This window comes from Anolis sagrei, chromosome 1 (assembly GCF_037176765.1).
Source record: "Anolis sagrei isolate rAnoSag1 chromosome 1, rAnoSag1.mat, whole genome shotgun sequence".
NCBI lineage: Eukaryota > Metazoa > Chordata > Lepidosauria > Squamata > Dactyloidae > Anolis > Anolis sagrei.
The window spans coordinates 152,860,231-152,877,040 of record NC_090021.1 but is presented as its reverse complement, the minus strand read 5'-3'; the positions used below and the strand labels follow the sequence as shown (position 1 = coordinate 152,877,040).

The following is a 16,810-nucleotide window of genomic DNA, read 5'->3' as shown; positions in this document are numbered from 1 at the left end:
TCCCTTGCGACTTCTACTCACTGCAGCTTTCCAGAAAGCGTGGCTTTCCCTTTCCTATCTCTAGCACATTTGTGTTCTTGCTGAAACAAACAGACTCTCACTAGAGGGATTTAGTGGCCTTTCTGCTAATTGCAAGCTTCTAAACTTAATTGGACTGTCTCCCAGGGCACTGTTTCTAAATCAATTAGGCAATGAGTTGGCTGTCACCTCTCTTACCGAAGTAGGTCACTTGGAAATGCACCCCCAAGAGAAGTCAAGCACCCAAATGGGAAGATGGTGACCTCCATGGCTGAAAGTTATTGTTTTTTAAGGTTTTGTTGTCTAGATTTCCATTAAATTGGTTCAGTGCTTGAGAGCTGCTTATCTCAGCTCCACTTAATTCATTGGGTAAATTGGAATATAAAATATAATATATTTTATATAAATATTTTAAAAATCTAAAAGAATGTATTTGTAGGCTATATTTAGTTTAATTCAGTGAGCTCACTGGTTACCCAATTAGAGCTGGTGTTTTACCTATTTCCCCCTCTTCTACTTTGAAACATATTGCTGTATTGTAAGAGGTGATATGGAGTCACATATATACGTCTACACTGAGAAGGGGGTTAGTGCCATCTCAGGGTCCTTCCACATATTATTTATTTATTTATTTATTTACAGCATTTCTACCCTGCTCTTCCCACCCCCACAGGGGGACTTAGAGCAGCTAACAATGGCAATGATTCGATGCCACAATAATTACAATTATAAAAGCAAAATAATAATAATAATAATAATAATAATAATTTTATTTGTACCCTGCTACCATCTCCCGAGGGACTCGGTGCGGCTTACATGAGGCCGAGCCCACAACACAACAATAAACAATAACAGCAATAATACAAAAACAATACATAACTCGTAAGCAAAATAAGCAAAAAACAATAACAACACAACGCATTTAAAAACCTATGGCTGGGCCAAATGTAATAATTAAAATATTAAAAAATAATGCTGGGCATAGACAGGTAACATGTAATTGGGATAAAGGTTTTGGAGAGGGAAGAAATGTGCAGACAATCTAAAGTCATTATTAAAGTGCATTTAAGGACATCTTGCTGGGAGTTTCCTTATTCTGGGAAAATAAAATCCTACAATATAATGCATTAAAACAACATTTGTTATCCAATCATAAAAGCATTTCTATTATAACAACCATCTGGTCCAATTCACTATTCAAGTGCCATTATATCCATTAACCAAAAGCCTGGTTCCACAACCACGTCTTCAGTTTCCTTCTGAAAGAAAGGAGGGAGGACGCCAATCTAATTTCGCTGGGGAACGAATTCCACAGGTGGGGGGGGGGGGTCACCATTGAGAAGGCCCTGTCCCTCGTCCCCACCAGCCACATAGCCATGTTGTTGTTCATTCGTTCAGTTTCTGACTCTTCGTGACTTCATGGACCAGTCTACGCCAGAGCTCCCTGTCAGTCGTCACCACCCCCAGCTCCTCCAAGGTCAATCCAGTCACTTCAAGGATACCATCCATTCATCTTGCCTTTGGTCGGCCCCTCTTCCTTTTTCCTTCCTTTTTCCTCAACATCATTGTTTTCTCTAAGCTTTCCTTTCTTCTCATGATGTGGCCAAAGTACTTCATCTTGGCCTCTACTATTCTTCCCTTCAATGAGCAGTCGGGCTTTATTTCCTGAAGTATGGAGTGATTGGATCTTCTGGCGGTCCAAGGCACTCTCAGCACTTTCCTCCAACCCCACAGTTCAAAAGCATCTCTCTTCCTTCGCTCAGCCTTCCCTATGGTCCAGCTCTCACATCCGTAGGTGACTATGGGGAATACCATTGCTTTGACTATAATCCAGAATATCAAGGCAGATAATCCACAATATCTGCTTTGAACTGTGTTATCTGAATCCATACTGCCATATTGTGCAGTTCAATGTGGATCTTTATTTGATTTTATATATGTAAAAAGGACATTGAACATTTACCTTTGTTGGAAGGAGGTGATGATTTCTATGGTTTTGTTTTTCTCCTGGGACAGGTGTCATCCCTAGAGGTCATTTTGGCCTTATGGCAATGATCCAGGAGTATATTCATCAAGATGAAATTCATGAGGCAATTAATATACTGAGTGGCATGAACTGGAACACAATGGGTGAACAATGCTTTGTGAGCCTAAGTGCCATAGTAAACTACCTCCTGAGGCAAAAGCTGACTGGCGAAAGAGAAGGTTGGTTGTGCTGTCTCTCACATTTCTAATTTTAAATTAATTAAACTAATGGCATTTACTTTGAACAGATAGCTTTATATTTAAAATTATGTTTATTTTATGTTTAACTTTCGACTAAAGTCAAAAAGTAGCATACAAATAGGGATTTTTCAACAGGTGATGTTTCACTGGTTAAACTCAAATTATGGATTTCCTTCCTACAGGAGGTTTAGTTGACCCCTTCCCCCCTTTACTTCTGTCTAGCAAACCTTTGATTTATAATTTATGTGGTAGATAAAGCTTTCATTGGAGTTATGGTATATTTTAATTGTGTTTTATATTGTTTTCACTTTGTGTTGTTAATCAAACTGTTATTTAATTATGTTTACCTCCAGTACAAATATTTTTAGCGGTAAGTAAAGGAAAAGATTTTCCTTTGACATTAAATCTAGTCATATCCAAATCTGGGTCATGGTGCTCATCTCAATTTCTAAGCCGAAGAGCCACCATTGTCCAAAGACACCTCCAAGGTCATGTGGCTGGCATGACTGCATGCAGTGCTGTTACTTTCCCACCGAAGCAGTACCTATTGATCTACTCACATTTGCATGTTTTCGAAGTGCTAGGTTGGCAGAACCTGGGGCTAACAGCGGGAGATCACCTCCTCCCCGGATTCAAACCGCCAGCCTTCCAGTCAGCAGGTTCTGCACCTTCGTGGTTTAACCCCACTGCGCCACCACAACCCTATATTTAGCTGTACCCTATTTTTAACTGCTTGTAGAACACCTTAGATCCTGTACAAGGAGATAGGATGGATATAAAAATAAATCAGTGCAGATACTGTTAACCATCATGAATAAGGACAGAACTTTTTAGTTTGTAGAGACATTTTGTTGCAGAGTCCCCACACATTTTAAACTTTCAGTGTAGACATTCATTTGCATTGTTGCCTGAAAAGTTGTAAACAATTCCATCACATTTCAGACAGCTGCAATATAAAGTTTTTACAAATCAAAAACAGACAGGACAAAAAATGTGTGTGAATCTCAATTGCTTTCTCACGAAACTAAAAAAAAAGTCCCTGTTAGTAGTGGGGTAAAATAAGTCCTATGCCATTTTTTCGGTGAAGTAAAAATGCATCCTATTTTCAGTAGGTTGGTTCCGTTTGTGGGGCTGCTCACAGGGGTCAGAAAAAAAGAAGTTATATTAAATCCTCTTGTTCTGATCCTAACCTTTAATATATTGGGATTCTCAAAGAAATCCGAAATACCTCACAACTCAATCAGTACTTACACAAGGGTTTCTTTTTTGTCCTAGCTCAGGGGTCCTCAAACTTTTTAAACAGAGGGCCAGGGAGGGCCGGATTATAATTTGAAAAAAAAATTAATGAATTCCTATGCACACTGCACATATCTTATTTGTAATGCAAAAAACACTTAAAAACAATACAATAATTAAAATGAAGAACAATTTTAACAAATCTAAACTTATTAGTATTTCAATGGGAACTGTGAGCCTGCTTTTGGCTGATGAGATAGGACTGAACATGAGGAGGAACTTCCTGACTGTGAGAGCCGTTCAGCAGTGGAACTCTCTGCCCCGGAGTGTGGTGAAGGCTCCTTCTTTGGAAGCTTTTAAACAGAGGCTGGAATGGCCATTTGTCAAGGGTGCTTTGAATGCAATATTCCTGCTTCTTGGCAGGAGGTTGGACTGGATGGTCCATGAGGTCTCTTCCAACTATATGATTCTATGTTGTTGTTGTTGTTGTGTGCTTTCAAGTTGTTTCAGACTTAGGTTGACTCTGAGTGAGGGCTGGGTAAATGACCTTGGAGGGCTATATCCAGCCCCCGGGCCTTAGTTTGAGGACCCCTATCCTAGCTCATAAGAATTACGGAAGGTAGACACTAAGCTATCAGTTCAACAGGAATAGTAGTTAAACTTATTTCTGTTTAGCAATATTAATATAATAATAATAATAATAATAATAATAATAATAATAATCCTTTATTTATACCCCGCTAACATCTCCCGAAGGACTCGGTGTGGCTTACAAGAGACCGAGGCCCAACACATCAATCAAACAACAGTAGAACAAATACAACAATAAATAAAACTCATAAAACAAACAATAAACATTAAAACAATACCAATAAACATTAGACAATAACACCACGACACATTTAAAACTAAGGCCGGGCCAAATGTAATGATTAAAAAAATTAAAAATGCTGGACATGACAGAGATAGTTGGAGATAGGTGCGGTGTGCAGACAATCTTAAATCTCTAGTAAAATGCATTTGGGACATGATGCTTGGAGTTTCCTATTCTGGGAAGGCACACTTGAACAACCACGTCTTCAAGCTCTTCCTAAAGATTGCCAATGTTGTGGCTTGTCTGATGTCCTTGGGGAGAGAGTTCCAGAGTCAGGGGGCCACCACGGAGAATTTCTTAATTTCTGTAAGCATAATTGAGAAAGAAACAGAACAGCATTTATTATCATGTTAGTGGATCAAAAAACCCATTAAGGCTGTCCCTTTTATTTAGTTAGTGTGTTTTTGTTTTCCAGAGGCAAGTGACAATGAAATGCATCAACTTCACATATTTCTTGGTGAATGCCCTCAAAGTCTGTTTCCCCATCTTACTGTTATCTCCTGTAGCCTACATTGACGTCTAAAACCTCCTTAGATTAACAGATCAATTCAAGGCTCAGGCTCATCTCGGCTGGACCCTGTTGGGATCACTCTCCAGTGAATAGCTGTGTGTGAGAGAACTGAGCTATTCCCAGGATTTAGATTAAGCAGGAAAGCTTCATGCCATGTCTCAGCATGCAGGTGCAGCTGAGCACCAAGCTCTTCGTTTTGTGGGACGTAGGCAGTGTGCGAGAGGATGTGGGGAACAGCCGATCTTACAGAAATTGCTTGCTTCCCAAGCCTGCTCCTGGGCCATCAGGCCGAGGCAGGCAATCCCTGCACTACTGTGTGAGAGACAAGGTGGATTACCATAACCTTTACTGGAGCAATAGACAAGGTCAAAATCTCCTCTTAGAAAACTTCTGAAAATGCACAGTAGAAAAATGAAAAGAAAAAAGGGAGGCATTTTGTGAAACTTCAATTTAGAATATGCGCATTACATATAGTTATCTTCTCCGCTTCTCCCTCCATGCAACCTGGCTAATGTTGCTTTGTAATAAACAACTGCTTTTTTTGCCATCCGGGATTTATTCTAAAAAGGTCTAACAAATCTGTCATGGTAATTTGTTTTCTTTCGCAGAGCCCTTTCATTTGGAATGATGTGACGGTTATCTTGGAGATCTTCATTTCTGCCGTCAACATCAAGCTGAGATATCTAATGAATCTATAACTGTGCTAGTACTTGTATTCTATGTAGGCTGGGACATTTCAGAGGTGCAAAATGGGCTGTAAGGAAAACAGCAACAGCAAGAGAGTGTGGCTTTGTTTTTTTTGCTACAACATGTTGCATTACATTTTAATCAAAATTGATTTAATGTTTTGAAAGAAAACACCTTGGAAGATCAGCTTATCTCACTGTTTAGATTTAAGATATTTCAAAACCCAATTTACTAACATGTTGCTTGTACTCATACCACTCAACTATTAGCGCCTTCTGGCCTGCATTAAATAGTCTTGCTTTGTTTGGAACTAAGGGATAATTATCACTAAATGCAGAAATACATAGTTCAAACAAACATTCATAGTAGCAAAATGGAGAGATTTATGTCCCCTCCTTTAAAGCACTTAACAAAACTTTGATTACCTAAAATTGAAATTGCCCATCTTAAAAGAAACATGTCTTTCTCAAATCAAATTGTATTTGCACTTAAAGGAAGAAAGGGAATTTTATCTGTTCTATTTCCTTTGCATTTGAATGTCATTTGTATGGCTTAGCTTAGGATATCTTAGACCAGCGTTTCTCAACCTGGGGGTTGGGACCCCTGGGGGGGTCGCGAGGAGATGTCAGAGGGGTTACCAAAGACCATAAGAAAACACAGTATTTTCTGGGTTGTTGTAGGTTTTTCCGGGCTATATGGCCATGTTCTGGAGGCATTTTTTCTCCTGACATTTCGCCTGCATCTATGGCAAGCATCCTCAGAGGTAGTGAGGTCAGACCTCACTGCCTCTGAGGATGCTTGCCATAGATGCAGGCGAAACGTCAGGAGAAAAATTGCCTCCAGAACATGGCCATATAGCCCGGAAAAACCTACAACAACCCAGTGATCCCAGCCATGAAAGCCTTCGACAATACATTGAACAGTATTTTCTGTTGGTCATGGGGGTTCTGTGTGGGAAGTTTGCCCCATTTCTGTCGTTTGTGGGGTTCAGAATGCTCTTTGATTGTAGGTCAACTATAAATCCCAGCAACTACAACTCCCAAATGTCAAGTTCTATTTCCTCCCAAACTCCACCAGTGCTCACATTTGAGCACATTGAGTATCCGTGCCAGGTTTGGTCCAGATCATCATCATTATTATTATTATTATTATTATTATTATTATTATTATTATTATTATTATTTGTCGCAGCTATCAAACTGGGGTTCCAAACATTCAACCCCTTCTTCGGAAGTTGCGCCCTTCATCCAAGGAGGAAAAACCCAACAAAAACAAACTGTCTTTTAGCAAAGAAATATTTATATGACGGTATTTACAAATAAAGCAGTGCCCTTAGAATATTCAGCTGCTTCCACACGATGGCTTGTAAACACAAAGTCCTTATCTCCAGATAAGACGCCACAGTCTTGCTCTTCAGACGTTGTAACGATAATATACCTTCAGCAACTCCAGCCTTGAGCTCCAAACTCTCTCTCCAATCTTCAACCTTTCTCCAACCTATTTCCAGCCTCGAGTAACACAATGTACTTAGTCTCTATTAGTAGTACTTCAACTCCCACAGGTGACTTGATTGTTGCTGGCCATACAATGATTGGACATGATTCTTACAATCACTTACCCATTTTTTCACTTAAGAAATGACCTAAACGATATAAAACTCTGACATTATTATTATTATTTGAAACACAACAAGATGAGTCCACAGCAGACAAGATCACTCTGCTGGCTGTTGTATTGGATCACGCGTCGGTCACTTCCCAAGTATCTAGGACTGTGTGATGTATTGGCGAATAATGCGTGCAGATCCCAGTAAGGTGGCCTTCTGCAGCTGGCAAATGGTAATCTTGTTAGCGCCAATTGTATTTAAGTGCAGGCCAAGATCTTTAGGCACTGGGACTACCTTGACTGGCTTGTGCCAGAGTCTGTGCCAGAGTTGTTGTTGTTGTTGTTGTTGTTGTTGTTGTTGTTGTTACTATTATTTATATCCCACTTTTTCTACCAAAAAGGAGATTCAAAGCAAATTACAGTAAACCCATTGCAAAAATTTAAATTGTAACATATATTAATGTTAAAATAGAATTAACTATTAACAGTTTGAAAAATAAACAGTTAAAACTCTTAAAACCATTAGGAATGAACAAATGAAACATTTTATTATTACTGGCGTGGGGTAGGGGAACGGGAACGGGAGTCCAGTGTAGAAATATCCCAAAATGACACTATGGATGCAAATATGTATGATCTGGGATTTACAGTCTTTTATGAATCCCGGCAAGATTTGTAGTTCAAAACATGTATTTTTACCCAAAAGCAGGAAGAGCCCGTTCTGCTTTTAGAGTTCTGTCTTCCATGCCCTGCAGCTGTCAATAGAAAACTCCAGGCTTCTGTATGAAATCTTAAAATATTTCTGCCCAGAACAAAATGCATATCAGACATTATATTTATTAAATGCTTGAGGAGAAATTACTGTCGGTTAGGAAGTACTTAAAACAGACATTCTTTGGAAAGTAGCAATTACATATCACGACAATGTTCATCTGGTAACAACACAAGCCACCCGGTATTGTGCCTGCATAATTCTGAAGGTGTGGTGAAGTGCGTGTTAAGGCATCTTCCATTCCCCGAGGGGCCATCACAAGAAAAAGCTCCTCACCCATCAACCTATGGCACAGTGGAGAATTTGTGACTTTTTGAATTCTTTCTAACAATCAAGAAGCAGCCCAAAATGTAAACTAGGGGTTAATTTTTTTATTTTCAAATTTTATCATGTTGATGAGTTGTTGCTACTTGCAAGTAATTAGAAATCCAAGGGTTTTTCTAAGCTTCTGACAGCTTTTTGTTGTTGCTGCTCCGCCTCATCATCAGCCCTACCTCGAATGATTGCTTATACACTGATTTGTTTTTATAGTAGCTGTCACATTTTTATTTCATCTGCCCGGCAATAAGTTCATATTTTGTCTGCGCTTGAAAAACCTGCCTGACTGCAAACATGAGCAATTTCTTGAGTGAAGCTGATCTCCTTGTTCCACGGCTGTTGTGTTTGAACTCCACAGCACAGCTTGAGGCCACCCTCGGGACCTTCTACGTGCCAAGAAGGCCTCTGGCCGAGACAACGGTGCTGGAATACAGGGACCAGATCAGCAGATACGCAAGGAGGTTCTTCCACCATCTGCTCAGGTGAATGACAGCCCTGCCTTTCATTAACTCCACATTAGTTACACATTTCCATAACCTTACACTTTTAATGTGGTTAATGCATCTTCATAAGAGACCACCCTGGAAAAATATGCCTTTATTGTCATTCTTGTTTGTTTTGTCAAATCTTTTTTTCCATACACTTATTTACAAGGTGTTATTCTGTCAGCAACTTGTTCTTTAGTGTCTCTTTACTTTTCAGTTCTGTGGAGACTTGACTGATTCCATAGTAGTTTCTTACACTGTTTTTAAAATGTAGATTTGTTCTGGTTACCAAAATTAATTACGTAACAATACTTCATTGGGTCCAGTCTTATTGCTCTCCCTTGCCTATTCAAATAGAAATCGCATATGTGCTATAGAGAAAGCAAGTTTCAAAAATATATGCAAAAATAACAAGGAAATAAAAATGTCTTAGGTTTGTGAAAACGTCACTGATAATAATAAGTTTTAGGATTGTCTGCACATTGCACCTACCTCCAAAAACCTCTACATACCTCCTGTCAAGTTCAGCACTTTTAAATTCTGTCCATCACATTTGGCCCGGCCTTAGGTTTTAAATGCGTCATGATGTCATTGTTTTTAGTGTTTTATTGTTTTGCTTGATGTTTATTATTTGCTTATGAGTTTTACTGTGATATTTGTATTTGGTTGTTGTTGGCGGCCTTGGCCTTTGTGAGCCTCATTGAGTCCTTCGGGAAATTTTGCGGGGTATAAATAAAGATAATAATAATAATAATCAAAATTATGATAACAAAATATCACTACATTTTAAAAAACCCAGCATAGATTCAGTTGCCAGAATTATGTGGAACAAGATACAGAATATAATACGTTTATTTACTTTTACATATTTTCCAAAATTGTAATTCATAATTACAGGTTATATAATTGTTTAATGTAGACAGTCTGTAATTTTCAGTTATGACTTTTAAAGTCTCATAAAACTAAAAAAAAATACTATACTGTGTGTTTTGCTCTTGTTCTGTGCTGCTCCAGGCAGCATGTATCTGCTTTGGGAACATAAGACCTTTTGCTTTGCTTTTAATTTTAAAATATTTTTTTCAATACAATCTACTTCTTTGTGTGAGTTATATTAATTGTATTGTTTATTTTGCTTATTGTTTGTTGTTTTTATTTATGTGTTGTTGGGCTTGGCCTCATGTAAGCCACTCCGAGTCCCTTGGGGAGATGGTGGCGGGGTATAAATAAAGTTGTTGTTGTCATCATCATCATCATCATCATCATCATTATGGTAGAAGAGGAGAAAGTTCCTGGTTCAGACTTCAAAAAAATATTAACACAACCAGAGCAATTTTCTAACAACTTAAAAAACAGTTTCCTTTTTTATACCTACTTCAGACTCGTATTCAGCATTTTCTCCATACTTTTCTCTCTCTTCTTGTCCCCAAGCCACAAAACAGGGAAAGAGTACGTTCCTAAAAATGACGCATCCCCAATTTCTAGCATTATGTGTCTCGTGTCAGAAAATCTTAGTTTGTCTACATCTTAAAACATATATTGTGATTCTCTAATACTGGAAAATTTACCTGTTTCATGTCAATTTCCATCTTAAAAGTTAACAGATTATTTTTTTCTTGAATCAGTCTTAAATGTGTAGTTATTTTCATGTCTACATTGATTTCTGAGATTGGAATCTGTTAGCAGTGTTTAACAATAGCACTTTTTCACTCAATTGTTTATATAAATTCTGTTTGTTCTTTGTTTTTTTAATCATTTTCTAGTGGTTATTCTTTCATGTTTTGTGTTCTTGTGGAATTGTTTGGTTATTTTTGGAGGAAAAATATCAGGAAAATTTGAGGACTTAACCAAATATAATCCTGTGTCTCTTTTCACTTTTCTGTTTGGAAGAGGACAAGTTGACCTTCCTTTCCTGCAGCCTGTAATGTTCACAGGCTGCAAAGATTATTGATGAAGGCCAGCTGATATGAACTGCAGCTAAGAATCTCTGCATAAAAAGATGCCTGCAAGATATTGTTCTTTGGGAACAGTAATGTTGAGCTCTGGGACCTGTGTCTTAGTTGTTATCTCTGGGTTGGTTCTTGGTACCTTATTCCTGTGATCCCGTCTTGTACTCTGCTGAACCTTGAAACCTTGTATTTGGACTCTGAACTGACTTCATGTCTTGAGTAATGGACTTGAATATTGGTTAGTACCTTTGAACATTAGTTTACTCTACTTTCCTGACTTGATTTTGGAACCCTGACTACAGATTGTGCCTTTATATCCTGGGACTTTGTTTTGTATTACCTCAGCTGCGTGCTTTATTTCCATTCTGTAGTCAACCCCTGAAAAGAAAGACTCAGTGTTTTAAGTCATTTAAGTAAACTGGTTTTGGCACATCTTGAGTTTCTTTTGGTTGAATTCTGCCTTTGTTATCAGACAAGAATCCTAGAATATGACAATTTTTGTATTAAATATTATTATGCATATAGTAAGAATTGAGTTTCTAAATAATGCCCTTAAACCCTAAAAGATAGTTGAATTATTTCTGGTGTAAGGGATCACAGATAATTATTTAAGTGAGTATTCTGAAAACTGTTATCAGGCATCCTTTGTTGAATATATTTCACGTTTCATTCTGGCTTGTAAACTTCATCAAAATGCATTTATAGTATACTAGCTGTCCCCTGCCATGTGTTGCTGTGGCCCAGTCTGTGTATATGTGTTTTGTGTGTATATGTGTGTGTGTGTGTATGTGTGTCTGCGTATATATATGTGGTTTTGCATATGCGCTGTATTTTTCTGTGTTTTCAGTGTTTTTCAGTGTTTTTATGAGTGATGGTCACTCGTTGGCCTGATAGGTGTATTGTGTAAACCAATTCGTCCATTGGTTTTTGAGTTATGTTAATCCCACAAACGAACATTACATTTTTATTTATATAGATTTGAGGATGTGAATTTCAGTGGTTATGATTGAGACACTACATGAGAGAAGCACCCCAAATAGAGTTATTGCTCTGCTTTAGAACACAAGAGATGGAGTTGGCCCAGCTTAGATTTAAATTTGCCAGTCCAAAATATTATTTCACCTAGTGAAATGTTAGATCATCTTTCATTCCATAACAACACTAATGTTTTTCTTAAGCCGGTTCTACTGCAAATTTTAATTTCACTCAACTTTGATTTAAGTTTCTGTGCACATAAATTTGAATTAAACATGTGGAAAGAAAAGCAGACAAATCATGTTATTTCCAATTTTGAAAATCTTGAGACAGTATGCTGATATAAATGTTTGTATCACAAAGGAACAGCAGTTACATTGTAGTAACTGAAATTTAGGATCTAGTTCCCAGCTGCTACAAGGTTAACACCTGTAGCTAAGTACTAGAGCAATGGTTCTCAACATGTGGGTCCCCAGGTGTGTTGTTTACAACTCCCAGAAATCCCAACCAGTTTACCAGCTGTTAGGATTTTTGGGAGCTGAAGGCCAAAACATCTGGGGACCTACAGGTTGAGAACCACTGTACTAGAGTGTTGTTGTGCTGTAGTGGTTTGAGTGTTGTAGTAATAGTGGGAAAATACATGTAGGACAGGACAGTTTCCAACATTGTCAAATCTAGGTGGGACAGGTGAAGACTGCAGTCTGAAAACTTGAAGATTTGTTGTCAATTGGTATAGATATTTTAAAGCTATATACTATAGTCCTCAAGTGATGAACCAGATGGATTCTGTAGGTTTGTTCTTAAGTTGATTTTGTTTGTAAGTTGAAACAGGGACATATTTTAAGGATAGCTCCAGCCCTGTATGCATTCATGTATGCCTTGGATAGCATAGGAAAGGGTTAACATCCCTGTGGTGTTTATTTTGCTCTCTGTGCCCCTGTTCAGAAGATTTCCCTCTCTGTGATAATCGGATTTTTTAAAAAGGTGGCTTGTTGTGGAAACAAGGATTTGGTGATAAAGCTTCAGTGGAGACCCCCTTTCCTCATGATAACTCTTTCTGGAGTGAATTTTCAGGAGTGAATTAACTATCCCTCCCAGTTTGAAGTCATTTGCAAATTTGATATGCCTTCTATTCCATCATCCAAGTCAGTGGCATCCCACTGGTCATTTTTCTCAAGGATGAATAGGCGCCAGTGGTAGGCACCCTTTGAGTTAACTAATTCCCTTTGAGTCAACCTAACAAAAGTATTGTCTCGCTCACATATTCCTAGCTTCTTTGTGAGAATCTCATGAGAAACTTTTTCAAAGGCCTTACTGAAATCAAGATATACTATATCCACAACATTCCCTTCATCGACCAAATTGTAAAAAAAAGGGAGAGATAAGATTAATCTAGCATGAATTCTCTTTGAGAAACCCATGTTGACTTTTTGTGAGTATGTCATTCCATTTTAACTGCTTACAGAGTGTCTGTTTAATGATCCGTGTAGAATCTTTCCTGGTATTGAGATCAGGCCTACTGGGTGCCATTGTTTTTGTCCTCTTTATTCTCCTTCTTTGAAGATGGGGACAACATTTCCCTTCTTTTCTTGTTTTCCTGGAATTCTCAAAGGCGATTGTCATTGTTCCTTAGACATCCATTCTTTTTTGGGGGGCAGGGGGTTGGTTTTTTGTTTGTTTGTTTGTTTTGGTGTCCGGAGCAACTTGATAAACTGCAAGTGGCATCTGGTGTGAGAGAATTGGCTGTCTGCTGGGACGTTGCCCAGGGGATGCCTAGATGTTTGATGTTTTACCATTCTTGTGGGAGGCTTCTCTCATGTCCCTTCCTGAGGAGCTGGAGCTGACAGAGGGAGCTCAACCCGCTCTCTCTGGATTTGAACCACTGACACTCCTGCTGGTACAAAAGTTTAACCTATTGCGCCACTGGAGGCTCCAACATGCATTCTGATTTTGTTAAATATCTTATTTTTCTTTCTAATTGGAACTGTTTGAAATTGTGCCTCCAATATCTTGCTTTTCAGAAACTCCCATCGATCATGAACTCCTTTCTCTTTTAGTATTCTTGACCATGGAATCACACTCAGTTTTTCCATAAGTTGATTGAAGTCAGCTTTATTAAAATCCTGAATGTGTGTCTGACTATGCTTGACGTTTCCTTTGTGCAACATAACAAACTCTAGAACGTGCCTAAGGAACTCACCACCTCAACACCATTTATCAACTTATCACTGTTGGTTAGTTTTGTTGCTTATTTGTTCAGCCGACACCAGAGCTCCCTGTCAGCTGTTGCCACCCCCATCTCCTTCAAGGTCAAGCCAGTCACTTCAAGTCCCTGTTGGGTTTAGTATCAGGTCAAAAATAGCTGATCCCTTGTTGCTCCTTCCATCTTATGGACATATATAAGAGCTACGTATTTATTATACGCGTTGCTGTGGCCAACTTTCCCTCTGTTTTTCTCTTCTTTCTTTCTTTCTTTCTTTCTTTCTTTCTCTCCTTCCTTCCCTCCCACTTTCCTTCCCTTTTTTCTTTCTTTCTTTTTCTCCTTCCTTCCTTCTCTTCTTCTTCCCTTCCATCCCCCACATTTTCTTTCCCTTCCATTTTCTCCCCTTTCTTCCTTCTCTACCTATTCTTGGACTGCAACTTCCAGCAGTCCTCCTGATCAATCTATCTACCTAACTATCTCTACTTAATCTAACTATTTGGAGGATTGCTAGGAGTTGCAGTCCAGGAGTAGGAAATTGGAAATATGCAGGGGTTGGGATGCTCTCAAATAAATCCAAGGAGGAGAAAGCTTGCAGTTTGGAAGCAGTACATTTGCATCCTCTTCCTCTCCTAAAGGGCCTGGTCTAGGGGATGCTGGGAGCTGTAATCCAGAAGACAGTGTGGATAGGCTTTTGTGTGTTTTGTTTGCCAGAGGAGTCGTTTTTGTGCATGTACTGTAGCGTCTTTTTGCTTTTGGGCTTTTAAAGTCCCTTCTGTGTTTTTCAGTGTTTTTGTGAGTGATGGTCACTTGTTGGCCTGATAGGTGTATTGTTTCCAAATTTGGTGTCAATTCGCACAGTGGTTTTTGAGTTATGTTAATCCCAGTGGTTTTTGAGTTATGTTTAAGGAGCTCCACTGGCTGCCGTTCATTTTCCGGTCCCAATTCAAGGTGCAAGTTCTTACCTACAAAGCCCTGAACGGTTTGGGACCTGCCTACCTGTGGGACCACATTTCTGTGTACGAACTCACACAATTTCTTCAATCATCTGAAGAGGCCCTGCTCACACTCCCACCGCCTTCGCAGGCACGATTGGTGTGGACGAGGGAGAGGGCCTTCTCGGTGGTGGCCCCTCGACTCTGGAACTCATTTCCCAGGGATGTTAGACATACCCCAACATTGGCAGTCTTTAGGAGGAGCCTTAAAACATGGTTGTTCCATTGTGCCTTCCCAGAATAAGGAAAACTCTCAGCAATATGCCCTCAAAAAGCACTTTAACACTGACTTTGGATGGACTTCGTTCCCTCATTTCTCTTGAAAATTCCTATCCCAGTTATATGTTACCTTGTTCACGTCAGCATATTTTCAATTTTAATCTATGGCCCGGCCATTTTTAAAAACTGTTTATATGTCACTATTCATTATTGTTTTTTGTTTATGTGATTTATATGATTTGTATTTTATTGACTGTTTTATTAATGTTGTGTTATTGATGTTTTGTTTGATGTATTTTGGGCTTGGCCTCATGTAAGCCGCACCAAGTCCCTTGGGGAGATGGTAGCGGGGTACAAATAAAGTATTATTATTATTATTATTATTATTCCACAAATATTACTTGATACTTATATTCCAGGCTTGAGCCTGGAATTAAAATCAGATTTCAAGATTTGGGTTAAATTAAGTTACTCAGATTCCTGCCCTTCTTAATGGTGGTGGAGGTGGGGTTATCACAAGAGGAAAACATAATACAGTATAACCTATGAAAGTACTGTGTGTAAGTGAAGTTTTTCTGGCATGATATAGTTATACCCACATTTTTTAAAAGCAAAGATGAGGTGTGTGAAGAGAGGGAAAGTGTATCAATCCTGTAACTCCTGCTAGAAAATGTTTTCTGCACCTTGCTGGGATATCGCATATACACTGCGGGGATTTATAGCAGAAATAACAACTCACCCTTAACTACAGTTGCTTCTGCTATAGTGCTGTCTTTGGTGTGTAGACATGCTGATATGTTTGCTCAATAAAATGTAGCTTTCAAGACATACTATAAGTTTACATGCTCACCGGAGTGAGAGGGCTAAAGCTGAAACAGAAGAAAAGCTGAAGAGAATTAATGTAATAAAAGCTGGGATTTAACAGACAAGGTTGAGCAAAATAAGTGTGAAACAACAGGTGTCATCAGCTCTTATCAGCATTTTTAATTAACATCTGTTTTCAGCCCAGAGTACTTTGGAACAGTATGCTGGAGTGTGCCTGTATTTAAAGATAAAGGTAGACTGTTGAGAAGTTGCTAAAACAGTGAGAGATTGGGGAAAAGAAGAAGCAGGGACGAGTGGTGTGTGGTGGGGGTATTTGCAGCTTTGACGAACCCAAAGGAAAGCTATTTTAGCAACATCCCTGCAAGATATTACTATGGCAACAACATATATTCTTTGAGGAGAATAAGAATGATAAAGAGTGTGGGAAAGAAAACTAATAAAAAGAATTGTGGGATATGTTTCAGCAGCCACCGCATTGTTCTTAGAATCATTCAATTAAAATTGCAATGCCGTGTATCCATCCAGTTTCTTACATTAAGAATCTCAGAACCTTACAGAAATTCACAAGAGCTAAGGGTAAGAGTGGGAGCTCACCCCATGCCACAGATTTGAACTGCCAACCTTCAAGTCAGCAGTTCAGTGTTGAACCCTTAACTGTGGTTCCCAACCTGTGTCCATGGGCCACCAATGGTCCACAAGAACTGTTACTACACCGTTGCAACAAGAGCAACTGGTCTCACGAAACATTCTTATACTGCCAAGGCTTATTAGATACTAGCCGTCCCCTGCCACGCGTTGCTGAGGCCCAGTCTGGTGATCTGGAAAATAAAGTAATGCGAAAGTGTTGGTTTCTAATATATGTAATTTCTTTTTGCTTGAGGGTAAACAGTATTTGATTATGTTTTGTTGCCCTGGAGA

General features: G+C 38.8%; 1 protein-coding gene across 1 annotated transcript in view; it reads left to right on the top strand.

Moving 5' to 3' along the window:
• Nucleotides 1–16,810, top strand: part of WDPCP (WD repeat containing planar cell polarity effector) — a 211,201-nt gene that overhangs the window by 92,035 nt on the left and 102,356 nt on the right. The window contains exons 11-12 of the mRNA XM_060784552.2: nt 2,035–2,223; nt 8,606–8,729. Coding sequence (XP_060640535.2) covers nt 2,035–2,223; nt 8,606–8,729 — 313 coding nt within the window. The remainder of the gene's footprint in view (nt 1–2,034; nt 2,224–8,605; nt 8,730–16,810) is intronic.